This window comes from Tinamus guttatus, unplaced genomic scaffold (genome assembly GCF_059628265.1).
Source record: "Tinamus guttatus ecotype Peru unplaced genomic scaffold, ASM5962826v1 Tinamus_guttatus_pri_ptg000185l, whole genome shotgun sequence".
NCBI lineage: Eukaryota > Metazoa > Chordata > Aves > Tinamiformes > Tinamidae > Tinamus > Tinamus guttatus.
Genome location: NW_028288719.1, coordinates 387950 through 415058, shown reverse-complemented (window position 1 = coordinate 415058; position 27109 = coordinate 387950). Strand labels below are relative to the sequence as shown.

At 39.9% G+C, this 27109-nt stretch overlaps 1 protein-coding gene across 1 annotated transcript; it reads right to left on the bottom strand.

Moving 5' to 3' along the window:
• ENTREP1 (endosomal transmembrane epsin interactor 1) lies at positions 1-25422 on the bottom strand. Its single transcript, XM_088523373.1, has 11 exons — positions 25075-25422; positions 23212-23268; positions 14291-14401; positions 12411-12539; positions 11794-11901; positions 11536-11669; positions 6514-6643; positions 5815-5890; positions 3225-3365; positions 1341-1630; positions 1-241 (listed from the first exon to the last, which is right to left on the bottom strand). The coding sequence occupies exons 1-11, from the start codon at positions 25420-25422 to the stop codon at positions 35-37; spliced, it is 1731 nt and encodes a 576-aa protein (XP_088379499.1). The 3' UTR covers positions 1-34.
• Between the last annotated feature and the right edge of the window lie 1687 nt (positions 25423-27109).

Sequence of the window (27109 nt, the reverse complement as noted above, 5' to 3'; positions counted from 1 at the left end):
GACACAAAGGCTCTACGGAGAAACAGGAATCTGCTCACAGCACAGTTTCCCTTACAACTCCAATAAGACTGTGAGGCCGCTCATGCTCTAGACCCTGGCTCCTTCTCGCTGCGAGGTGACTCTCAGCTGTTGTAAAGGTGCTCAGATCACCACAGCTCTCCAGGTGCAGCAACCCGGGGTGTTGTCTGAAAGGCAGCATACGGGCCCTTGGTGGCATTGCTCGCTGGGCAGGGGTCATCACCTTTAAAAGGAAAATAAGTAAAATCGGGAGTTTTTTTTTTTCCATTGCAGTAGCTTCTCACTCAATACATAAAGGCTAGCCTGACTGTTGTCTGTTAAAATAATAATTTGGGGCACATGAATGGTGTTTGCTAAAGAGGTCTGGTAAAAGCAATGCTATGGGGAAGAGCACTGAGTGTTGTGTGCCTTGCTTTCTGTTTCCAAGAGGTCGCACAAGGATTAGCTCAGCCCAGCCCAGCTGTGTCAGCGACTGTTTAACAAGAATCCAAAAGCTGCTTCCAGCCCTTCCCGCCAAAGCCACTGCAGTAACGAGCTTCGGCTAAAGTGAAAACCTGCTCCAAGGCCGATGATAAAGATTTAAGAAACTCCTAAGAAAGAAATGTGTTTCAGCCACATTAGTCAAATTAGCTTATGCTTATATTGATGGCAGCGGTGCAAAATCTGTTTCCAGAACCCAAACTACAATTTTGGGCGTTTTGTGTGAGAACTTAAACCAAACACAGATGTTATGTGCACAAGTCAAGCAAATGAGTTGTACCATACTGAACCAGCTCATCATTCCAAATGCTCTGTATGCCATCCAGCCATTTAGACAAAGTTTATACTATCTAAACTTTTAAATATTCATTTAATTTAATGGAAGCACATTATTTTCTACTTTCCAATTTTTTCCTTTAGCAATAAGACTAACATTTATTCTGCCAGCCTACCACAAAAAAAAAAAAGAAAGCTTTTTTTGGGTTTTACATGAAAATCTTCCTGTTTGCCTCTGTTCTTTCCAGCTTACAATTGTAAGCTTATAAAAAGGTTTGTAATATCTCTTCCTTATCCCCATGTGCAATATTCCCTTGAAATTCATGATTCCACCACACAGGACTATCGTCTTCTGCTTCAACTTTTGAGTATGCAGCCTGTTCAGTCTCCTGAAAAACTGCCTGACCTTTGGCTCCTGTATGCTCCCCAAATGTGAACATACACAAATACTAGTGAAACTAAACTGGGTTCAGAAATTTGGAACACGCGTGCATCTGGAAATGTACGCTCCAAACCAAGGACAGCTTTGGTGTTGCACATCATGCTGAGTACCCTAATACAACTACCTGCTCAAGAAAGGTGGCGCTGGTGATGGCTTCTGCCATGTGCTCCTCATCTGATTTCAGAATGGACTTGATGCTTTCCACCAGCTCGTGTATGTCGGGGCTCATGCTGCACGAGGCCTGCCCGAGGACACGTGCCACGAGCACCTTCGTGTCCATGTAGGACTTATAGTCTATCAAAGAGCGGGGTCTTGCCCGTGAAGCTCTGGCTCTCAAACCCTTTCGCAAAGTCACAATATCAAGTCCTGGTTTTAATTCAGTCTGAGTTGTAGCCTCACAGCTTAGCACTAGACCTAAAGACAAGATCAAATAAGTATTTTAGTTCAGTAGTACTGATAAACACATCCCAAGATATTTCAGTACTGATTCAGTGATGATTTATTGCACAGTTTAACCAAGTAAAACTCAAGTCTGGCACAGTCACGATGGCAGTTATTGATCAGTCTGTACTGAATTTACTTATTGGAGAAAAAAAAAAAACTTGAGTGCATATTGTATATCCAAAAAAGTTTGCAGGAACATTTGGGTGAAAGTGAAGTTTTGCCATTCGTGTACATCACTTTGCTTCTGCTTCTTATCAGGAGGAAGGAGAGTTGAGCATTAATATTAACATAAAGTAACATACAATAGTTTGAATACAGTTTGCTAATTTTTATGATCTTTATGTAATGAACATTCAGTGATTATCTGCTCAAGAATGCTGGTAACAAGGTAGGTGGAAATAGCTTCTTCTCCAGCTATAAATAACTGATATTAAAAAATTAATATTAAAAAACTATACTGAAAAAAAAAAATCAAAATGCCTTTGGGGGGGGCTAAGCCAGTGGTGGCAGGGAGCCCTTCAGTGTTGGCATTAGACCAAGCACCACATCAACCCCAGCAGCCAAAATTTCCCGTCAAGGGAACGAACTTGCACCAACCTCCCTTGCTAAAGGAGCTGATTTCCATTTCTGCAGTAGCTGTGTGGTTCACTTTCACGTCCACTGCTGAATAGACCTTATCTATCTCAATTATACATTAAGCCTCAGGGGCCCCATGGGTTCTAATGGAGGGATTCTGCCTTCCACACACCCTGCCCTGTTTTCACAGCTATGAATAGGCTCTGCACCATTTAACTCCTGCTTCAGCAGCAGATTCTCTGGGTACTGCTGGGAGGTTGACAGGAGAAAGCAGAAAAAAATACATGAAATCATTCCATCAAACAATAAGTGATAATTCATATAGGCATCTTCTCAGTATTCAAAATAAATGGTTATTACTTACTTACATGCCTCCTTTCCAGTCATTTCTTGAGTGCTATAAACGTGCCAGCAACTACCATGGGCGCTGCAGAGCCCTCTAATTTAAAGACTGCCAGCACCACCGTGCAGCCACACCATCAGTTTTAACTCAGAGAAGCATTGTTGACCCCCCAAAGCGCTATGATAGACATCACTGGATGTCCTCTCTGTGTGTTTCTTTGGCTTAGTTTTTGTTTGCTTGCTTGCGTTGTTTTTCCACACCTATGCTGATTTTAACTGTTTGCATCAACACATGGGCCTGAGTGTTTTTAAATGTTAACACAGAATATCTCAAATTTTATCTCTCAGAATTATAGAGACTTATTATGGCTGGAAAAGACCTTCCTCATTTTCCCTCCTCTCCCTAAAAACTCATACTGAACACAGTCCATGTTCTTAGCTGTGTTAGCCTAAAGAGAAGCTGGGCTAAGATGGAAATAGAAGAATGAGATGAATCAAAGAGTTTGCTTTAATATAACTTTTTTTGTTGGATAGAGGAGCGGTTGATTTTTTAGGCACTCGGTAGGATTATGACACTACCCTTTCCTGATAATGTCCTTGTTAGAAGTCATTAGATAAAAGCATTGATACAGAAAGATCAAGTCACCTTGCGGCATTAAGCAGTGCAGCACAGGGTCACTTCTGGATCGCTTCTGCAGGGGACGGGAGGCTCTGTTGGCTGCAGGCACCGCGTGTGCATTGGAAGGTGAACGGCTCACTCTGCTGGAAGACTCAGGAATTTCTTCGCCTGAGTAATCGAGAACAGTAAAGGTGATGTAAAAGCAGAGTAAAGCAGACTATAAAATAAAGATTTACTTGAATTATTTTTAATCTGTTTCATCTTTCCAGTATTCCTCCAGTTAAACACCTCTCGGTGTCCTTAAAGTCATAGAATCATAGAATCATTATGGTTGGAAAAGACCTCCTAGATCATCGAGTCCAAAACTAAACCCACCACTCCCTGCCTGCTAAACCATGTCCCTAAGTAAGTGCCCCATCTACACGTTTCTCAAGCACTGCCAGGGACGGTGACTCCCTGGACAGCCTGTTCCAAGGCTTCACCATTCTTTCCTCATGAAATTCTTCCTCATGTCTAACCTGAACCTCCCCTGGTGCAACTTGAGGCCATTTCCTCTTGTCCTGTGGGTAGTTATTAGGGAGAAGAGACCAACCCCCACCTCCCTACAGCCTCCTTTCAGGTAGTTGTAGAGAGCAATGAGGTCTCCCCTGAGCCTCCTCTTCTCCACACTAAGTCACCCAGCTCCCCCAGCTGCTCCTCACAAGGTCTGTGCTCCAGCCCCTTCACCAGCTTCGCTGCCCTTCTCTGGACACACTCCAGCACCTCCATGTCCTTCTTGCAGTGAGAGGCCCAAAGCTGAACACAGGATTCGAGGTGCAGCCTCATCAGCACCGAGCACAGGGGGACGATCCCCTCCCTGCTCCTGCTGGCCACACTTCTCCCGACACAAGCCAGGACAGTGGAGTGACATTTTGTCACATGAAATATTATGCTGTGATACAGGCAATTCCACTTTACTGGGTGAAACCACTTATATTTTCCTTAAGACTATTTTTGTACTTACGTCTGATGGCAGCTGACATCATTGTACAAGGAGAAAAAAAGCAAGAACAAAAAATTAATGTAAATGGTATGTTATATAGAACATTAAAATGAAGTTACTTTGATATGATTCTAGTATAATCTCTCATTTCCTGTCTCCTTCCATAGACTTAAATAAAGAAGGAAGATACTGTTCAGAGCTTTTTCTTTGCTTTAATTCTTTGCTTTGGCATTCAGAAAAAGCAGTACTCATTTTTGATATTAAAATGCTCACTTTCTCATTGAAACTGAATTTAGCAGATGTTTGTTAAAATTTAAATTACTCTTTACACACCATTCAGAGGGGAGGAGAAGGAGAGAGAAAGCAGTTTAAAAGACAGGGAGGCAGCTATATTTTATCACATGAACTCAGGCCTGCATGTTTATGTCTATAAAGAAAGTTTTTAAATACAACATTTCTCATTTTTTTTTAGAGACGTTCATTCACCATAGTTACCACTTCTGGAAGCTTATTTTCCTGTTTTCTGTTTTTTTTTTTTTTTAACCTTAAGGACTTATCAGTAAGCTACTGTTTGATATCTTTTTTCAGTTTGTAGTCAAAGCACTCAGAGAGAGAAGGTAGTTTTGTCTATGAAAAGATTCGGAAATTAAACTTTGTCCTATCAGTCTTCTGATTTTCTTTCTGGCCATTAGGAGAATCTAATGCTTGTTTTCAAAGTTTCAGGCAATCTAGTTTCCTTTTTAGAGCAGTTTAAAATAAATGTTTCTTGATTAAATACTGCTTTATGGAAATAATCTTTTTTTTTTTTTTCTCCTCGAATTACTTAGTAGGGCCACTTCAACCAGTGCAGCAACAATCTTTATTTTATTACTTTTTTTGTATCTGTCTTTTTACTCCCTGTGTCCTTATGTTGTGAACTGTGCAGGGTAGGCACCCATCCACACAGCCCACTTCCGCACAAAGGGCAATCTATGTGTATCAAAATGGCAGGTTAAAATGAAGATTATGGTAGAAGAGATTTTCCTATGCACCAAGGATGTATTGGAAAAACTGCCTGTTGCTTACCTGGCAGCCAACTATGTTTTAAGTGCAGGTGTACACCACAACAGGGAGAAGGATTAGGCTGAATACAGCTCTGAATGATACCATGGTTTTCAGAAAAGCATGTTGAACCAAATTCAGTCTGGCCTCTACTTGTGGTCTTGCCATGCCCTCTGTGTGGACACTCATCAAAAATTCTTTCAATGCAGGCTGGATAACAGAGGAGGCACCATATATATCTCAACACTTATTTCTAACTCTTACTATCTTAGTAACATAACATCAACATGCACCATCATGGACGCAAAACAAAATGAGAGCCCCGGAACTGGACATGATTTCTTACGAAAGGAAAATGTATTTACATCCTAGTTATTGGCAAGATATTTTGCAAATTTGTACATTGTATCTTAAAAGCAAACAACTTACTTTTACTGAATTTTAGAGAGTGATCCTACCTCCCCAAAGCAATCACAATGCTGTATTTCTAACTTGCAACATGGAGGCTGTTTTACAAAGAAATGCTGCTCCTGCTCTATGAAGTCATTTGGATTGGGTAGAACTTTTTTTAAAAAATTGTAAATGTTCTTTTACCTTGAGAAGTCTGCCTATCACTTGTGTCCACAGAATCAGTAGCAGCTTCTACCACAGCTACTTGTAGTGTGTCTCCCTAGAATAAAATCAGAAAGTTAAAAAGTACAAAGAAAAAGATGACTGTGATTTTTTCAAGAACCACAATGTACTCCTTATAAAGTGAACAGCTTTGGTTTACTGCAAAATGACTACAGTACTCATTTAAGTCTACAAAGGGTAGTGAATTTCAGAAATTAGTGTCCATCACCCAGATCAGCCAATTTTTATCTTGCTGAATACATTCTGAAAGGAACAGTGAACACGGATCAGAAATCAAGGAAAAATCCTGACATAGTCCCACATGGGAGGAGCATAGGGACAAGAGAGAAGTAGAGCAAGGAGGTGTGCAACAGTCCTACAGAACAACCAGGCAATAGTGTCCTCCACTGCATATTTTGTGGTATCTCCCATGGTCAGATACAATTTTTCTCCAAGCATCTTTCACAACACCCCAGTACAAACAACATTTTAACTGAAAGGTGAGTTATTAACTTAGTTAATAATAACTCAGCGCCATTTCCTGTGATCCCAGATATGTAACTAAATTTACTCTCCTGCTGTTCTTTAGTGAAAAATATATATACTTGATGGATGTTTACTGTGTCTTGGTGCAACTGTATCCTTTCAGCAGAAAAACAAAACAATGGTTCTGGACTCTACCTGCTCACAGCTGATCTGGCTCGCCACATCTTCATAAGGAGGAGGTGGATCCAGAGGGCAGAACACTTCAATTCCTTTAATTCTTGCTCCATAAATATGTGGTAATGGAATCACGTCAGAGCGAAGTATCCTAGGGTAAAGAACAAGTATGGAATCCCTCTGTCAGTACACATTTCACCTGCAGAAGAACACGATCTGAAGAACACAGTGAGAAGAAAACAGGGACCCACTGGCTTTCCTGTGCCAACTCAGATTTTGAGATTTCAATCAAAGCTAATGAATTTGTCAATAGCTGTGAGAGATTTTTTGCAGACCGTGTCAGTAAATGGCTCCTTAGAAGGTGCCTCTTCAATGGGCTCACCAAGATTTTAACAAACATCTTGGGGCAGCACCTAGGAACATGCATCTAGGAACCCATGTTGGCTTTATTGTGCAAAGAGCTGGGAATGGCACAGTTGAAATATAGATGGGATTTCAAAATAAGTAAGTCTGACTTCTTTTTTTGCCCCTTTCTTTTTCATAGGTCTCACTATATGAACAGCAACTAAAATTCAAGATATTTCTGATCTAATGTTTTACATCCATATACTGATGCACAACTATCAACAAACCCAAACTAAGCCTAGTTTTGTGATACTTGGAGAAGACTGAGTTAATCAATTTGCAGAAGTATGTATAAGATAAATGTATTTTACTGTTAACCTTACTTTCCAGTTTTCAATATAGAGCTCTCTGCAACCTTAAATACAGCAAAAATCCCAAAGAGCTTTTTCCATATCATTTTCCTCTTAGTAGGTAGCTCTAAAAGAGGAAAAGAATAGTCCAGTCTCTGGTGAAACTCATTTTGGAAAATTGGACAACACTTTCATCTTACACCATTTAACATTGAACAAAAAGTGCTGTAACTGACAACTGTGCCACCAAAAGGAGTTTTCTGACAAAACTTTCAGTGAAGTATTTATTTGATCCAGACTGCATGAGTCTTTGTCTACCTCTCATCAGTTTCCAAATGTTCTTCCCCTCCTCCATGTCTATCAAGGTTACAGAAATTTACATTTCAAGTTCCACCTAAAGCTATTTGGGAAAGGAGCCAATGCCTGAGCAGGTACTGACTGGGCAGAACCTCAAGCAAGACATGGAAACACAGGCCTTGCTCTCCAGATCCAGCTGAGACTCCCACCTATCCCTACCTGTGGAAATTCAAATGACAGCATGAGAGCAAGTCCTTTCTTTCCAGAGTTTGGGCTTGACTGGCAAGAGGAAGCTGAAAATCTTTATGCAAGCTGAAAGGAAAATGTAAAGGGAATGGAAATGCCTATGGAAGCTTGTTTAAAGGGGAAAGGAATGCAAGCTGCAAAAAAAAAAAAAACAGAACTGGGGAAGATTTTTGTGAAAGGCTTCTGTCACAGAAGGGATATAATAGAGGGAGAACTGTAAGGCAAACGAAAGAAAAGATCTGGATAACTCAGTGTTTTTATTTGTTTTTGTTTTTAATTCTAAAATTGGAAGGAATAAGACATGTTTTAACTTGAGCTCAGCTATTTCATCGGTCCCTAGAAACATCAACATCATTTGGCAGAAAAACAGAGATCGGTATTTCATTGGCCTCTTTGCAGTTTTCAAACTGCACTTACATGCTGAATCTGCTTAAACACAGGCTTACTTAACTATACATTTCTTGAGTCTTAAGAGTTTTATTTTGTTGTTTTTAAATATGCCTGATCTGGTCCCACCTTAAGATTTAAAGTTCCACGCAAGAACTGTAACATATTAAATTTTATTAGAGAACTCTCAACCGAAAAACATTCCTTTAATATAAAAGTTGTTCACAGGATACGGGTGTTTGTCAGTCTGTTCTTTACTTTTTAATTTCCACTTGCTCTTTCTACGTAAGCAAGAGAAATTCATGCATTAGTCATGGAATTAAATTAAGTGAGAAAGCGTGGGCAGTATTCATCTAACCTTTCCTCTATTCAGTTATTCCTACTCCAGCAAATTAGGTCCCTTCCATTATTTCCCTTTTCCAGTAACTGTAGCACAGGATAAGGACTTAAGTTCAGAGACTTTAGTTCATGATATCAAAGCTCGGTCACTTCAGGCAGAAAACTTTTTCAGATTACATATTCAATATTGTTTTGCAGGACCCATAAGGTTTAAAAGACAAGCAGGCATGCGGGAACAAGAAATCTTGAGATGGTGATATGGGAAGGTAATGAACAACAGTTCTGGGCTTTTCAGGGAACTCCGTAGTGTCTTCCATGGTGTAGATGGTGCAGGATGCTTCCAGGCTGTGATAAGATGCTACGCTGCCTGTGCTGCTTGGGACCACGGAGGGAAGAAGTCCATCCTCGCCATCTCCCTCCCATCTTCTGCAGACACAGCTGAGCTGCAGTGCCAAGACTTTGGACCCCAGAATCCTTAAAGGTTCAACAGCAGTAAACACATTTGATGGCTGTGAAACACCTGTCAGAGGGGTACGGGCCTAAGCTGAGGAACATACTATATTTTAGAATACATGATTTGAATTAACTGCCTTTTAGTAAATGCTTAAATGCTTCTAATCCCAAGTTAATATTTTAATTGAACTGAGAAAGCATTTCTAGACCCAGGCAATTGGTTTGCTGTCCAGAATGGAGTCTCCTCCTTGCAAACTTATATGCCAATAATACCTTTTTTTTTTTTTTTTTAATCTTACACTCATGTGAAAGTTTTCCTGCAACCATACATGTTGTTGTGCCAATTAAGAGAAAAAAAAATACTTAATGACTTAATTACTGTTATAAAATAATAAGATTAGAGATAGGAGTTAAATGGACATTAGTAACACTGGCTTGTTTTATCTATTACTGAATAATACAAAGACTTTCCATGAAACCATAAACGGACAAATTCATTAACTGTCCATGCTAGCATATGGTTCCGCAGTTTAAAGGATGGAGGAGAACATTGGCCCACTCCAAACACATCCTTGGCACATTCTTTGATCACTGAATGCTTCCTTTCTCCTAGGCATGCATCTGTTTTCTAGTTTCCCCGGTGGACTTTGCAGACGTGTAGTTCTGTGGTACTGAGCCCCGGATGAGGTTCTGGTCACCCCCTTTTGCACCAAGGTTTGGATGCTGCACTCATAGCAGTGCACAGCACAGAAAGGCATGGGCAGAGCTCAACACCCAGGGCACAGACCAGACAGGCAGGGGAATGAGATGTGAGAGGAGACTGGAAGAGAAAAGGCCAGGTCACATGTAACTCACTCAGCTGGACACTGTGGATCCATTCTAGGGTGAGTCATATTTCCAAATCTGCCAAGAACGGAAATTAAGCCCATCTGTTGCTTTCAACTTATGCCTTGCTATGTCTTACTCTGACCACTTTAAAACAAGTGACCTGACTTTGGAAATACATTGCCTTAATTTACATATTTTAATGCTGCAAAAGTCAAGGTGGTTATCCATTGTCAATCCAAAGAAGCTTTAAATATTGCTTAGCAGCCCCCACTGTGCCAAAAATGGACCAACAGAAATACCACTGTCAGGAAGGAGATAACCATCTAGAATGACATGCCAGACAAAGAACGACAGACCCGTTTTAAAACAGAGGAACTGTGACAAACATATTTGAACAAATAGCTAATGTTCCAAAAAGCACTGTCTTTGTAAATAGCATGTTAAAAGCTTGAAACAAGACTCAGATAGGGTGGTCGTAACAAAGCTTGGTATTCAAGCTCAGTCTTCTGAGTTTTAGATCACTTTCCTCACTCTAAAACTATTTCTATATGATGTTACCATTTCCTGGGTAAACTCACAACAGAAGTTCTAATTAACTTCAGGTCGTGCACAGTATTCCTGATGAAAAAAATGAAAATAAAATAGTACTGGATACTTTGAGCATGCAAAGAGTAGTAGTTTTAAACACGGTTCTATAATAAAAAGACTGCTTAAGCATTACAATATTTTAACCAAAGATTGTTCACAGGTGTTCACAGCAGGACAATGCAGACACCTGATTCATAATCTAATAAACAAAGCTCATTTTTAAATCACTGAAGACTGCATAACCACTCTGTATACTTTCAAAAGGAAGGACAAAACCTAAAAGCCACCAGTGAATTGCAGGAACCCTAGAAGCCAGGAAATCTCAGTGGTGGAAAATAACAGTTTTCATTCTTAATAGTCAAATTGCATTTTTTTAACCTGCTTTCTGAAAAACAAAACCCAAGCCTACATTTTAACATTCCATGAGGCAGTTACACCAAATAAAGCAGTCTACCATACAGGAATTTTCTTCTTAGACGAAAATTCACAAAGCTATCATTTTGTCCTTCTCTAAATCCTTCTTCCTTAAAATTCATTTCTATCATAATGAATTCAAAAGAAAAAGGGGGAAAAGAATTTCAGTGACGTGTGACTATCTCCTTTTCCTATTCTGAAATGTTTTAATTTCTTTCATGTTACCTTGTATTCCTCCTCTACTCGAGAGCTACAATTCAAAAAGACTACCAGCAATAGCAAGTATTAATTTAGTCTGACTGATCACAGTGTGGCCAAGCCTTCTCAAGTACTAAGATGAGGGTAGTGATTACCTGGCCCAACAAACTATCAAAACATACCCTTTAATCAGCCCTCACTGTCAAAAAGGGGGAATTGGTACTGTTCTGGCAGTAGAGGTCTTCAGAACAGAAGAACCAGACTGCTATTTAGGATCCTCTGCCATCAAAGCTTTGCCAAGAAGTTGGGCCTGGCTTTCAGTCTTGGCCCTTTCATAATCTTGAGGGCATCACAGAAGTTCTCAATCACGGTATATGGTATTTGTCTTACTCAGGAACAGTTCCTATTAAATCTAAGATGAAAACTGTAAAACTATACCTGTCAGACATACTCTATTTTCACTATCTCTGTATTCACCAAAGATTTTTTGGTTTGTTTTTGTTTACTTTTAAGTAGAGAATATTTTTCAGTTAATTATAGTGAAAATTGTCTTAAATTAAGTGTTCTCAAAGACTCTAGAAGAAAGGAAGAGCTTTACCTGCGAGTCATTCTGGGAGTACAAGAATAAAATGTTTCAAAGTATGAAGGAGGTGGCGCAGGTGGGACAAAATCTTCAGGATCTGAAATGTGACCTTGGTCTTCAGTTTCTTCTATGGAAACCTGAGATTGATCCTAATCAAATACAACCTCTGTTAACAAAGCTTCTAACTACAACAGAAAGCACTAACAGGTTACACAGTTGTTTGTTTAATTTTGTTAGTACTACTTTTTTTATTAGGCAGTGCCTTGCACTCACTGAGCAGGTTCTTCTTGTTGCAAATATCTGCAAATAACGAAGAGCAGTTGCTACGAAGCAAACCGTGGTGGCGAGGGCATTCAGGGCACAGAGCGCAAGGAGAACTTTCTGAAGGACATGAAGATTATAAAAATTAAAAGATTAATTCGAGGTGTTTGTTACTATCAAAAGTAAAAGGATAAACAAGGATCTAAAACAATTCATTTTTAATTATGTATGTGATGCAATACTCTGGATAGGTCATTTTTAAGATTGGAATAATTTGTAAAACTTTTCTTTGCCCTACTGCGTGTCCAGACAGAGATGCAGAAGGGTTTGAGATAGCAAGGCCGTGATTTATAGCCCATGTATTCATCCAAGAAATATGTCCCTTCTGTAGGAAACCCAGATGTGGGATAAACACCATTAAAGGAAATACTACAACACTTCTGTACTTGAAAATGATGTCATCTGGAAGTTTTATTTTAGGTGTTCATAATCCAAGGAGGATTGAGCATAAATTCACAACAAGGTAAAATAATTTGTTACAATAAAACCAGCAACATTTTCTGCACTGCACTTCTGCACAAGAGTGGACATTATCAAAGTGATATTTCTGAGCAGTACATGCAAGGTACCTTAAGAAGAAGGTGAACAGCACTGCATGACTTCACTGGGTACAGCTTCAACGCATTATCCTTTTCTGTGCATTTAGTCGGATGAAATTCTTCACAGCAGAAGCAAATTTTGTTTTCACCTGTGTCCAACTTTTTTTTAAAAAAAGTTTAATTTATTAGCTGTTTTATGCAAAACTTTCAGCTGCACCATGTAGAGCTAATGCCTCAAACTATATCTCTGACTCCAAAATAGACCAAATTAAAGACTTATAAAATTAAATTTTTACAATTTCCATGCTAGTGACTCACACATTATAAAACTGTATTAAGCATACTTCTTATCTGCAAATCATTTTTACTGATAATTTCAGGATATTTGAATACAGCTTAATTCTAATCAAAATTGCACCAATTACTGAACAACCTTAGTATCCAAATACCTCTAATTTCAGAGAAACTTGAACTTTCTTTCTTTGACTGATACACAAACCATTCTGTATTTGGGATGTACGTATTCTCTTTGGGCGAACCATGGGCATATTTTGCACCTCTAAGCTTAAAATGACACCCACAACTATAATTTCATCCCAATCAAATCAGTAATGATTATGCCTGCATGCCATCAATGTTTGCGATTTTTCACAAATACCACTTAGTCATCTTAGTTTTCAAGTAGAAATTTAACATTTGGATATCTTGAGTTATTCCTGTTTGTTTAGAAACTCCATAGTCACAGTATAAAACCTTGCATTCATCAAGTTAGGAAAGAGTATACAATTCTGGAAACATCATTTGGATTTGTCCCATCTTTCCAAGCACATATGACTCCTGACTTTCTTCAAACACTTAACAACCTCATCTGAATCAACACTAACGATTTTCAATGCTGCTTCAATATATTCAGATATTGGGCCAATCTTGACTGACAAGTCAAGTCCTTGTAAACCTTGGATGCTCACTATTCCTTTAACCCTGAAAGATCTTCAAATTCATGCCAAAAACTTGATCATCCTTATTATTAAATAATCTTGTATCTTTAAATTTAATTTAAAATATTCCATTGTTTCTGGCTCATGAATAGACATTTTTCAACTCCATCGGGCACCCAAGAAAAATCTTTTGTCTTCTGTCCTTCTTTGTATGTGTTCTTTATAACAATTAGAAGTGCTCTGAAAATCCAGGATGCTTTGATCTTCCTTATTTTTTTCTCATAGTTCTTGTTTTATGATATGAACATGAATTTTTTAAACCAGGTGTATGCCAAAAGAGAAAAAAGAATCCCACTCATCATAGACTATACTGACAGACCAGTTTTGTAGTTAACTCAACAGTACTTGTCAAGCTTTTTTTAAAATGCTTTTATCTTTTTAGGGAATGATATAAAACTTTCACACTGATTCTGTAAATGATTATTGTTTAAAAATCAGTGTACAATATTGCCAAGAGAGTTTCTCTGAAAGATGTATTTTCAATTCCTTCCTTTATAACCCCAAAGAATTGACTAGGGACCCTCACAGAAAATCACATGTGCAATCAGACCCTGAAAACAGAACCCAACCACCAGTGAAATCCAAGAAAATCATTTCTAGGCTAAGCATGCTCTTCTAACAAATAATAAACACCATTTGGGGTCTTTCATTCTGGGAGGTCAACAGCTTATAAAGGCCCACTTCAAAAGAATAAGTTTACAAAGAAAGATAATAAAAGTATTGTTATGGATTTCAGTGAATCTCTTCACAATTTTAAGTTCTTTTTTCCCCACCATACTGTAGCTGTATTACAGTCTCTTGACATCCATTGCTTTTATCCTTGCAGACATCACTTTTTGTGATCCTAGCTTGGTGAGCTTATGAGGCATATTGTCAAGAAATACATGTGAGTTAGTTATCATATATGCTCACCAAATCACATCTGGGTACACTGGACACAAACCGGGCACCTTGGCATCCTAGTATAAATCCAGCCACGTTCAGAAGAACACAGACAACAGACAGCAGAACAAAAAGGTTAACCTGAAATAGCAAAACAAAGTTAGCAGCATTGAGAACAGGATGATGAAATGGTCTCAAGGACCCTATAACAATTCAAGTCACACTCCTGTCTCACGGACAACAGTCCCCTTCTATGTGATTTTCAAAATACCCTTAACTTAGTAAATTATTATCCTTAATACTTATTGTCCCTTCTCATCTTGCAAAACATACTGGAAGAAAACATATGTAACTATTGAAAAGTATGGGTTTTTCTTCCTTGCTGCCCCCACAAAATGGGGATGGGGTGTTGATTTTTTTTTTTCTTTTTTTCTGCTCCAGATCACTTCACAATGTATGAATATTCTAAGAATGTTTTTTCTTTTCTACCAAGTGTCCAAAGAATTGCCCAAATCATCCAGCTATCCTATAATGTCACAGTCAAGGGGAAGATATGTCAGTAAGTGGAGAGCACAATTTACAAACAGAAAGTTTGCACAGTATGCTACTGAGTTCCACTGTACACCCTACCTTTCCACTGAGCATGTCTTTCAACACATCTGGATCAGTAATTAACCTAAGAGGAAGCATCTTAGGACAGTATTCGTTCTGCAGCATAAACTAATGAAAAATATTTGCCACAATACAGTGATGTCAGAGCCTTTTTTTTTTTTTTTTTAAACAAGGCTCCATATTGTCTCCTGACTACTAAAAGCAAAACACCTCCATTCATAAATCAGACAATACCTTCAGTTTTAGAAACATCTGAAAGAGTTATCTGTTCACTCTGGTTCCTTTGTATCAAAATTAAAAACGCTAGAGAATACAAAACACTGAGGAAAAGAAAGACTGCATGAGGGACAGGCTTAGGTCTGCTCCAGGCAATTTTTACAAAAGATTCATCAGCAAGAGGTTCATAAACACAAAGACATCAATAACTTTTCAAATGAGTTTGGCTGAGGTATCATACTTTACTGTCTTAATATCTGGATCATAAATAAATCAGAGCTGTTACAGCAATTATGATCCTGTTCACTGAAGTTCAGGAAAACAAAATCAATCCTAAATGGCTGAGATCCAAAGAGCATTACTATGCACAGTATTTTCAGTGCTTGAAGCCCATTCCTTAAATTACAACATCTCAAGTAGACATTACAGAGGGTGACTATGATGTTATCACATAAAGCAGACTTTAACCTCAAAATCCAAAAATTAACAGAGCTAATAGTACTTCCCTGGAAAGGAAGAGGACTCCTTTGTATCAGATACACCGAGAACAATCAATATTAAGAGGAACACTGTATTTTCACACAGCTTTATAAATATCATAAAATGCTAGACAACAATTTTTAACATTAGTATGGATTTTTAAAACCATTTGTTTTTCATACAAACACAGAATTTAATCTTTTTTTTTTTGAAATTAACTTGTTGTTCAGCACTTAGATGAATCAATACCACTTTTTATGATCTTTATGTAGAGTATCATCTCAGTTACCTTTCTAATCAAAATTGCTCTGACAAAATTGATGAAGAGATGAACATGAAAATCTCATGCACAGCTTTAAAAATGAATCTGAAGCTGATTTAATATAAAACATTTTCATAATTCAAATCTCAAGAAATTAGGTTATGGAAAACAAGTTTTATTTCAATGATGAAGAAAATGATGTACTGAGCAATGAAGTTACTTTACCAAAATCATAAGACAAGGTTGACTGGAGAAGAGATTGGGTGAGCAGAACCAAATTCATATATTAGTTTTCCTTCTTTGGTACGGAAATTACTGTAGAAACAAGAACAGTTCAGGATACCCCTATATAAAAAGAAACTAATTCCAGCACTCCTAATGGTGTACAAAATCTTAGATAAAAATATACACATTTTCTAAAGAAACACGTTAAAACTAAAAAGGAAAAAAAAGTAATATTATTCTTACACAGACCGAAGAACGAGATGATAATTCGTATATTACTGATATTCTAATAAATTCTAGTGTACAAAAGTAAACCTTTGGTCTGTCTTCTGTTATATGTATGGTCTGTTTTTACCTGGAGTACCTATTGCCCAGAAAATCCCAGTGGAGAAGAAAAAAATGAAAACAAGTCTTCCATATAAAATCTGCAACACAGATACTAGCATGATCAGAACTATCACATTTACTAATACACTAAAAATAACTGTTTAGGAGAATTTGTAAAAAGTAAAAATCCTTTTTTCCTTCTGCTCCATTACTGGACAGTATTTTGGGGCACCACTTAAGTGAAATTTCACAATGACACAGTCAAAGCATCTCAGCAGAGACTACAACACAACCATTAAAGCCATGAATGTGTCTTTGAGAAGCACCTTTATAAGAACGAATAAATATGATGGAGATGAATCAACATTACTTTAGGTACAATAGCAGAAGTGTTAACAAAATAGAAGGCAGGACTTATGCTTCAGAGACCATGGTGACCCCTGCATCACTTATTTCACCAGTTCCAGGAAACTATGACAAAATCCTTACTTCGAAATTACGTTTTCATTAGACATATGACATATGGTTACGGCAATGACAAAAGGCAAAGACAGGTGAGAAAAATCTTTTAACATAGATCTGGAGATTCAGATTATGGCTTACAATTTTATAGCACTGTATCCTTTAATTATTTAAAATGAAATATGTATAAACTATCTGGCCAAAAAAAGCAAAAAACAAAACAAAATAAAACAAAACAAAAGTCTCTGCAGTGGCTAGACTAAGAATGTCAGTGCTCAAGAAAAGAAATGTTATAAACCTCATCATATAGGCCACTGACAATTATCCAAAGAGAAAAAAAATCCGAATTTCTATATGATACAAGGCCTTGGAAGCTATAATGTCATGGTTTACACATCATGCTTTTCTCACAGTTTTACTTTAGAAGATATATACTCCTGCAGATGCAAATTTCAATGCCTCCTTCATGACTATCCACCTACAAGTGAAAATGAGTAAGAACACTTTCTATCATAGCAAATGAAGATTCCAACAATATGAAAATCAGGGAAAAAAATGGCTTGGTATATAAAAATAGTTGGCTTGGTATAAAAAAAAATCTGTGTATGAAAGACACTAATAAAGACAAACATGCTATTTTAATAGCAAAACCAGAGGTAACTTGTCTTAACTTGGGTGACAAAAATAGAAACAGGACAAATTATGGCATCAGTTTGGCCCACTGCCCTTAATCTTTCCAGCATTAGATATGCATGCAGCATGGGCAGCTACAGAAAATCTTGAACACACTTATTAAACTACAGAAAAACAAAGAGTATCCTGATGTTAGACACATTTTTTGTTAATATGTTGCTTGGGTATTTTTTTCCAAGAAAAATATCATCATGCACTTTGAGGGTTCAGTCTAAATGCTTTCAGCCAATCAAGCCAATATCAGCTGTGAAGATGATGGGAGTTTTGCCATCAGCGTCAGTGGTAGCAGTGGCAGAGCGGACTTAGGAGATTAAGGCTCTGACCTTGTAATTCATTCTGTTACCCCAACAGGCACTTACTTACATACACAGTATTTGAAAGAAAAACGCTTGCTTCATAGTCGTTTATCTCCTATGCATATATATTTTATAAGCATCCTTCTAGGAAATGATAAATCGATGTATTGTATAAATTTTCCTCCAGATATACAGCAGCAATAGCTAGCTAAGCATTAATTATGGGTCCTGCTTAGTCTCAACCAGCCATTTATTGTGGCTCACCTGCAATATAATGCTCTCTCTCAAAAATAAAAAATAAAAATAAAAAGGAAAAAAAAGTCACATAAAAGTAGAAGACAAATTCATTTATTTAGCAGAAAAAAACCCTCATACTTTAAATGCATCTTTAGAATTCCTGAAATGAACTAGGAGAAGATGGTAAAAGATAAATATCTAAAAATGAAACTATCAGAAGAAAATAGAGTTAAGATAAACGTGAGATTTCTTTCAGTGTCTCATACTTAAAAGTATTTCCTTTTATGTTTTAAGACTATTTTCAAAATCTTTCAGTGAATATAATGCATTCTTGCATTAATGGTTGGAAATCTTTATCTGAATGAACATGTTAACATTGAGCTATCCTACTATTAAAAATCCAGAAAAACGTGCACCACTACAGTAATTCTCACCTAAGCTGAATTAATTACTTGGTTTACTAAGAAGCCAAAATGAGATTTTCAGCATTAAGGTGAGGATCTGCAACTCCTGCTGATGCTGCTTTATATTCTTGCTAGCAGTGATGAGCATGCCTTGCTAACATTTATGAAAGTTCACTTCACTAGCACTAGTGCTATGTATTTAGGTCTAAACCTTAAATCTTGAATAAATCCATGCAAGCCAAGGTGCAGATATCATGAAGGTAATAACTTGCTCTAACTTTTTTATATAAAAGCTGCTGGAAAATATTTTTCTTTAGATAATTTTTGGAAAATGATTTTGATGTAAAACTTTAACTGAAAAAAAATCTTTCAAATAAAAGAAACCTCAGTTCCAAAACTGCTCTGATTTCCAGTGAAAGACAGAAAATTTTTGTCATAGAAAACAAAAAATACTAATACTTTTCATAGAAAAAGTTTTAAACAAAGTAAAATGAACTTCTTGGACTGAACATGCAACATAAGCAAAACCATGTTATTTTTACCTTAAAGCTGACCATACCTGTAATGACTATGACTATACTATGAAACAGTCGAGCCGCAAAGCTGAGTGTCACCCCACCTGCATCTGCACCAGCGCTGCTGATTTCCCGACTGCAAATACAGCAGTGTGTATCGGTACGTACTGAACTCAAAAGCCCATTCAACAACAGGACAGCAACCAACCCATAGGTAACTGAGAAGGATTGCACGCTTCCCTAGCAGAACACCTCTGCATTCACCAGGGCATGACGGATGGCTCCAAGTATCACTTGAGAATGCAACATAAACTCACAGCACATTGTCTTACTATAAATCAAGATAAAATTCAGGGGACTGGCTACTGCAGCCAGCTTCAAAGATGTCAGTTACCTTTGATGCACTGGCAATAAAACAAGCACTGATGGAAGTTAGATTAAAAATCTTCAATTAAAAATAAAATTTAAGATCCTGTGAAAAGTCCAGGAGTGGACAGGAAGAAACTAGCTTCTGTAAAAGTAGAGAACATCTAGCCCCAAAATGTTTAGAGACAATATCCAAACATTTGTAGAGAGGAAAAAGGAAAAAGGTTTTCCTTTCCCACATGAACACACTCAGAAAGACACATACAGAAGAAGTTTCTCCTCTGGAAGAAAAATCAGCTTCAGAACACAAATGCTACAAACTGACTTCAAAAACATCTTTACACGGGATTTCCAGATCAAAAAAACTCCAATAACTAAAAGCTAGGCAAGATCTCAGAGCGCTGAGGTTTCTCAGGAGAAGACTGAAGACCTGGCAAGAATGTCCTTCAAATGATATGATTACAGTTTAGTTTTGTCTGGCAGTGCTTTGTCTCTGAGACTTCCTATTTACTCACTATCTTCTGACATGGCACTACAGCGTGGGAGGCACAAAAGAACAAACTGGCCCTCAAATTTTATTATTAAGTGCCCCCTTCAAGCCTGGTCTCCTCTTGGGACTGGTGCTACTTTATTTAACTATCCTCCTCTACTATCTATCTCCCCTGCAGTAGAGAAGGCTAACCAGCCTTCTCTGTCTTTGCTACCGCAGCCACTTCCCAGTTGTACTCTCCTGTGCTCTTCCCTACCATGAGCACCATGAGAGGAAAAATAACCCAACTGTTTTTATTTCAAGGATTCAGATTGAAAGTGGCAGCTGTCTTCCCCTTCTCCCTGTGTCATCTCCTTCCACGCCCTTCTTTTCCTCAGGCTAGCTCTGGCTTTTTTACACCGTTCTGGACAAACCTGTCAAGGACCCTCAAAAATAGGTGCAGGTGTTCTTCAAACTCCTCCAGCCTAGTGCCTGCTTTCGGGACCGTTTGACTGCTCACAAGAATAAACATAGGCAGTGTGCTGCTAGAGCAGCAATCTGCCAGCCAAAAGTCCATCTTTTTACTGGAGGAAGCACACCGCTGCAGGGAAAAGTAGTGGTAAGCAAAGAGTGGTGATCACTCTTTGCTTCAGAGATTATGAGGCTCTGAAATCCTGAGTCGGAGAATCAAACAGGTTTCTTCTAGAAAGAACTCGATTTTTGAAAATGAGGTGAAGAAAAATGTGAATTATAAAATCCTTTAAGGTCTGCAAACTGGCAGTTAAAGAAAAAAAAAGGAGAGGGGAGAGAAAAGGACACTAGAAGAAAATATGTGAAATGCCATTTTCATGTTCACAAGAGGAAAACCTATCACAGACCACTCCAAGGAGCAGCGCCTCCTCCTGGCCAGATTCTGTAGCACCTGAAGAAGATAAAACCCTACTCCTGAAAGGAGAAAGGGCAGAATGGTGGAACCCAAATGTCTACATTTACTTACAGTCCAGTTGCTGCATCTGAGAGCTTCCAGTATACATCAAGGTAATTTAAAGTCCGCATCTAATTGCTGAAAAATAAAGCTATTTGGGAGGCTTAGATACATATGAAGAATTCTAAAGGGCACAAGAGTGAATAGTTTGCACAAATTAAGAAATTTAACTGAGCAACTGAAAACAGCTCTACTTAAAAAGAAAGATGAGAAAAGACCTTTGCTTCATAATATGAGAGCATCTGAAGATTAAGACATACGCATATATGAAAAAGAATGACTATTATTGATCCCACAAATTTACACTGTACCCATTAAAACACAACCCAGAGTCAATACACAGAGATGACAAAAATGTTCACATAAATTGTTGCAAGACAAAACACTGTAATTCATAACATTGTGACCCCTCCAACAGCACAGGTACCCCATATGTTAAATATCTAGATTCAGAAGCAACCTTGTAAAACCACCTTCACAGGAAACCAATCCTTTCCACAAAGCTTGCTTGCAACTCAAAGGCAACCCATACGCCTGGCTCCTGCCTGAACTGAGGCAGCTCAGGAAGACAGCTTGGTGATCTCTGCTGCCTTCACCACAGGGAGGTGTCTCCACGCTACTGCTGAACAAGCTTCAGAAAAAGAGAGGCAGTGCAGAACCTGGGGAAAGTTGTTCATTAGAAGTGTCCTGGCCGGAGTAAGTGCAAAGGAGGAGAAGGGGAAGGAGCTGTCACAGCTTGGTAGAAGATGCCTGCATCAACCTTAAGTATGTTTGTAGTCTCTAGTCATTAATTTTGTAATTCTAAGCCTTTATATATGAACTGGGTTATTACTTAGGCTTTAAGAAATCTGTTTGTACAACTTACAAAGTTTCATATAGACACTATCCATGTTTTCTTGATAAACTGTAGCTAGTTCTATGCATGACTCCCTTTTCAGTACTACTTTGCAGCAGTTCTAATAAACTATTGAATGACTTTTACAGATGCTGATTTGCTTTTCCGAACTTTTGGCTTCATAACCTGACCCTCAACAATCAAATCTCTCTAAAATACACAGACAAACAAGGGAAAAAATCCACATTCTTTAAAAAACTATACATTCACAGAGTGACTATGGTTGGAAGGAACCTCAGGCAGTCAGTAGTTCAGTACCTAGCTCAAGGCAGAGTCAACACTGAATTCAGGCGAGGTTGCTCAGAGCTTTATCTGGTCTCAGACACCTTCCTAATTGCTGCTCAACCTTTTCCACAAATATTTATCGACTGTTCTAGAGATCATTTAGGTATAAATGACAGGATCAGAGAGAGTTTGTTCTCTAATTGGTAGAACTAGAAAGGACCCATAAAACTTCTACAAAGGTTTATGAAAAGAGAATGTGAAAAAGAGAAGTAAGAGACAAAAGGACACTACAGCAACAACATGCTCTAGGAACAGTTTAAAATATAAATAATACAGAAACACTGAGCCTCTTAAGGGATGTAAACTCTTCAGGATAGATGGTATTAATATTTATTTTCATTAAAATACAGTGCTTCTAAAAACTACCAGGCTGAGAGCTAGAGCCTCCACTATTTATCCACTGAACCAGGATATAAACTTACTTTGCTCCTGCCTATGCCTATGCCTACCAAGGCATCAACAGGAGTGTCAACTGAGCTGAAAAAGAGCTCACATTTACCTTCATACCCTTCCCACTGATGATCACATAGAGGAGTAACAGAACTACAAAACTTCACAGATTACCAAGAACCATCACAAAAGCAAAACAACTATTTGCTGTGGAAAAAGTCTGGAAAGTGACAGAATGTAAAAAATACCAAATCTTTTTTTAAAATTCCATCTGTTAGACATTGAAAGCCATACAGCTTTAGATTGCACTCAGAAAAAGAAACAGCTTCCATGCCATACATCAATTTAGTTCTCTTGGAACTATGTAATGTCAGGTGTATTTGAAGGAACAACATTGGATACTGTAATACAGCACTGCTAAGGTTGGCGCTCAGACCTGCTGTCAGGCAGTGTAACTGAGCTAGGCTTTCAAACCAATATCCTTATTTAATTTTGAGCAGTACCATCTCAGAGAGCTGAATTATTTATTCTAAATGAGCATTTTCTTTTATCTACACAAACACAAAAAGCTCCCTGAAAAAGAAAAAAAACACATTAGCACTCTTTCCAAATGCAGTTCTCCTTCACCCTTTTCTGAGACTATGTCCTTACAGATACACAGAAAAGGTCTTTCCTGTTTTTTCACTGTTTCAACAATCATGATTCTACAGGCTCCAAACAGACACATCAATATAGCTTTTTTCAAGAAGAGCTAGGTTTTTTGCTAATAATTCTATTAAATCAAGAGCATCTTCTGGCAAATCCCTCACAGCAAATTTTAATTCATACTTACCAAAAGTATCACTGGTCTCTTCCATGTTGTTAAGCCTACAATTCCTGATAGGATTACCTGCAGCATCAAAAAACATAATGTGAAGCAAACAATCACATACAAAATTCCAGTTAAGTGGCATTTATCACTCGTATGATAAAAAGCAATTCTGAGTGACAAAGCAGTGCTGGGGAGAGCGCTTTAAAGCAGCGATCAGAGAGTTTACTGGTAAGATTCTCCACTTCTGAGAGCATCCTATCGAATAACGTAATTGGAACGAATATTTTGATATACTGTTTTCTTATTATTTTCATTCATAAACATGCATGCAGATGAAAAGCTATGCCAGCAGCTCCCACATCACTAATCACCTGGAAAGAGTAAGCCTTGTCTCTCCTAATACAGCCAAACAAATCTAGCAGGTGCCTATCCCTTCTCCGCTCGCGGGCACCCGCTTCCACAGGGCAGCCTGCAAATGCACATCCCTGCTGCTGGCTCAGGCCCTCCTCTGACCATTGCAGTGAAATAAACCCAGAGAACGAACCCTACCAGAAAAATCAAAGAGCTCAAAACAAAACAAAGCAGCCATCTCTGTGAACAGACTCACTGGCAAGTGCCTGTATTAACATAGGCAGAGGAGACCATGTGGAAGCCTCTCCTTCAGCTGCAGCTGGCCTAAGGACCAAACCTGCTGAATGACATAACTGTGCCCTAGGACTTTACTTCAGAAGCCAAAAGAAGGAAAGAAGGAAAAAAAGTAGTGTTGAGAACTGACTGAAGCAAGTATCCTATCTAAGTATCCTTGCAGTGGAAGGATGAAAACCCAAAAGAAAGACATGGCAGTTTTCCATCAAGATCTGCAAAAAAGAGGAATACTCCTCATGTGGGGCTTAGAGAAAAGCCAACACGCAGTGAACTCCCACACGAGAAAGAAACAAGAGCACTAGACTGGAAGTTCTCCACTATTATTTTCAGTGAATCCCTTCCATAACTTCATTAGCTTGACATGATTAATTGGTCTAGCGTAATACATATATAACTTGGCCAAAACACCTACTGATATCACTCCTGGTGTTACAAAACTGTATACGTAACTTTCCAGTTTCATAACAAAGTATTTTTGAATTCCCTAAGCAAAAAATAGTCATTTTTCCTTTTTCTCCTCAAGGACAGAAAGGCTGATTTCAAAGCTTTGATATATATATCAAAGAAATCCTTCCTCAGTTTTCCCGATCCATACTTTATCAGTGCACCGCAATCATGACTGCTGTATCTAAAAAGAAAAAAGACATACATCCTCAATTCCAACTTTCAATTGCCTGTACGTTTCCAATATGTTTTTGGGCTAAAATTTTTCACTCATGCTGTCGCATCTGAAAACACATCCTTAATAATTTTTCCTGATCAAACACATTATTACTTCAGAGATGCTAATAAATAAACAAATAAATGTCGTTTCTCCTTAAAAAGAGGGTAGAGGTAATTCTGAAACGTTGTTAACGCATAAGCGTGGTTTTGTGTGCAGGCCTATGAGAAGGTCCATAGGTTAGATATATTGGAATAGACTAGTTTTAACCCGGAGTAACGGCAAGATGCAAACGCAGCAGAGGTACCTGGGAGCTCCGGGCTGTTTCCCCGCGAAGGCGGCTCCCGGGACGAGCGCTCCACTACCCACCGGAGCGGGTGCAGAGCGCCCCGATCGCCCACGCGCGGAGCCCTGCGCGCTGGGAACGCGACGCAGCCGCCGAAGCGCCGGGCACCGCGCACCGCCCGCCCGCACCGCGCGCTCCGCGCCCAGGGCCGCGCAAACTCCACCCGCTCGGCCGCATTTCGGCCCGCCCGGCCGCCCGCGCGCCAGGGGGCCCTGCGCGGCCGCGCACTCACCGAGGTGCCGGCCCAGAAGGGACACGCGCTCTTCACCTGCTCCGAAGCGCTCAGCGACAGCGCGCCGAAGCTGAGCGCCACCATGCAGCAGCCCAGCACGAGCTGCAGCAGCCCCAGCGAGAGCAGCGGCCGCGCGGGCAGCGCCGCCGGCCTGGGCGCCGGCGAGGCGCGGCGGGCCGACAGGGGCGCGGGCGGGCGCGGGCAGCCCGCGCGGCAGTAGCGCGTGCGGAGCGGCGCCTCGGCGGAGAGCGGGCCCGGCGGCGCCGTCGCGGCGGCCGCCGCCTGCGGCGCGGCGGACAGCCCCGCCACGGGGCAGCACGAGCCCGGCAGCACCACCGGCAGCGACATGGGGGCGGCCGCGACGGTCCTCAACGGCCGCCGCTCAACGGTCGCCGCGTCCGTCGCGCGGCGCCGCCCCCGCTCTCGCCCCGCATTTTGTGCGCTCGGACCGCCCCGGCGGGCGCCCCGGCCGCGTGGGTGTCCCCGGGCGGCCGCCCCGCGCCGCCCCTTCTGCCCCCGTGGGCAGTGCTGGGAGCAGAGGGAACGCGTGGAAGCTCCAAAATAACTCCCCGCCGCGGGAGGGAGGGAGGGAAGGAGGGAGGGAGCCGCTGGGTTGCATTTCGGGCTGCTGGCACCTCTCCCGCCGGGAGAAGGCCTGGCAGGGAGCGCGGCGTGCCTGTGTGCGCGGGCCAAGCAGCCCGGGCCGCCTTGTCCGCGCAGCCGGGGGCAGCGCGGGCTGCAGGTGCTGCTCTCGCAGGGACTCTCCTTTGCCTCTCCCAGCACTGGCCTTCCCAGCAAGGAGGCGCGGGAGCGTCCCTGCTCCTGCAGCTCTGCCTGCGGGCGTGCCCAGAAACAGGGGCTTCCCTGTTCCCTTCTGCAGGAGCAGGAGCGGCGTGAAAGGTGCCGCCAGCACGTACTGCCTCATGCCTTGTGCATGAGTACGAGGGCTGAAGGAAGGACTCACCACTCTAGATATTACTCGTGGGATGCATATGCTTTGGACATCTCTGCTGACTATCCACCTGAAAATTCAGGATTTCCTTGCAAAGAAAGACCACCCGCCAACCCAGGCCGCTGTCGTACACTCAAGTTCTCACGTATCAAACCTTATACTCTAAGGCTTATGGATAAGATTTTGAAGCAAAAGATTCTCCTGGGCAAGACCATAAAAGAGGCCTCGGCAAGTGCTGCTGCAACCATGTTTGACAGTATGTGCTTCCACTATTTCACTTGGTCATTAGTTAGTAAATATGTGAGTTTAACCACCTATGTGAAACTAAGAGCTATTACAGAGATTTAGTGCAAACTTGTAGGTAAACTTACTTGTAAGAAAACTTACAGATTTTCTGAGATTTTTCTTCTTATGCAGGTAAATGAGAATACAGTTGAATTAATGTGAATGCACTGAAATCTCCACCTGACTCCAGACTTATTGCACTACCAACATGACAGGAAGCATGTGCATCACAGTAGAAAGCGTTTTTATGTTCTGTTCGGACTTCTTTAACTACTTTTACCGTTTCTGTTATCTCTTGCTGTGACTGAAAAACAGGCAGCATGATTCACAGAGCCTTCTGTAATCAAATCCTTACCATGAGAAGCAGTGCAGAGAACTCAGTGGAAAATACTAATATTGAGCCACTGGAGAGTGCCATGTCCCTATATTTCAGGACTTTGGAGCAGTTGTCTCTAAGCTTAGCATGCCAGAATCCTTAGCGTGCTGCTGAGAATTAAAGATGTGGCATCAGAAAATGCATTTCAACCCTCCTCACAGAATAGTTTTCTTTCTCAGTTATGGCAAGTTAAAAAAAAAGGATATCTGTATTTCATCTTGTGAATGGAATCTGTGACTCTTGTTCTTTAATTCCAATTTCTTTGAACATTCTTTTCTTTATAAGTTTGTTATTACAAGCTGAAAGAAACACTTAGATCAGAACAAAACTGTCTGTCTAAACCAACAAGTTTTACTTCATGTGCCAGAAATGCAAACCCACGATGTTCTGCCTCATCTTGGAGCTCTCTGTCTTGCAAACAT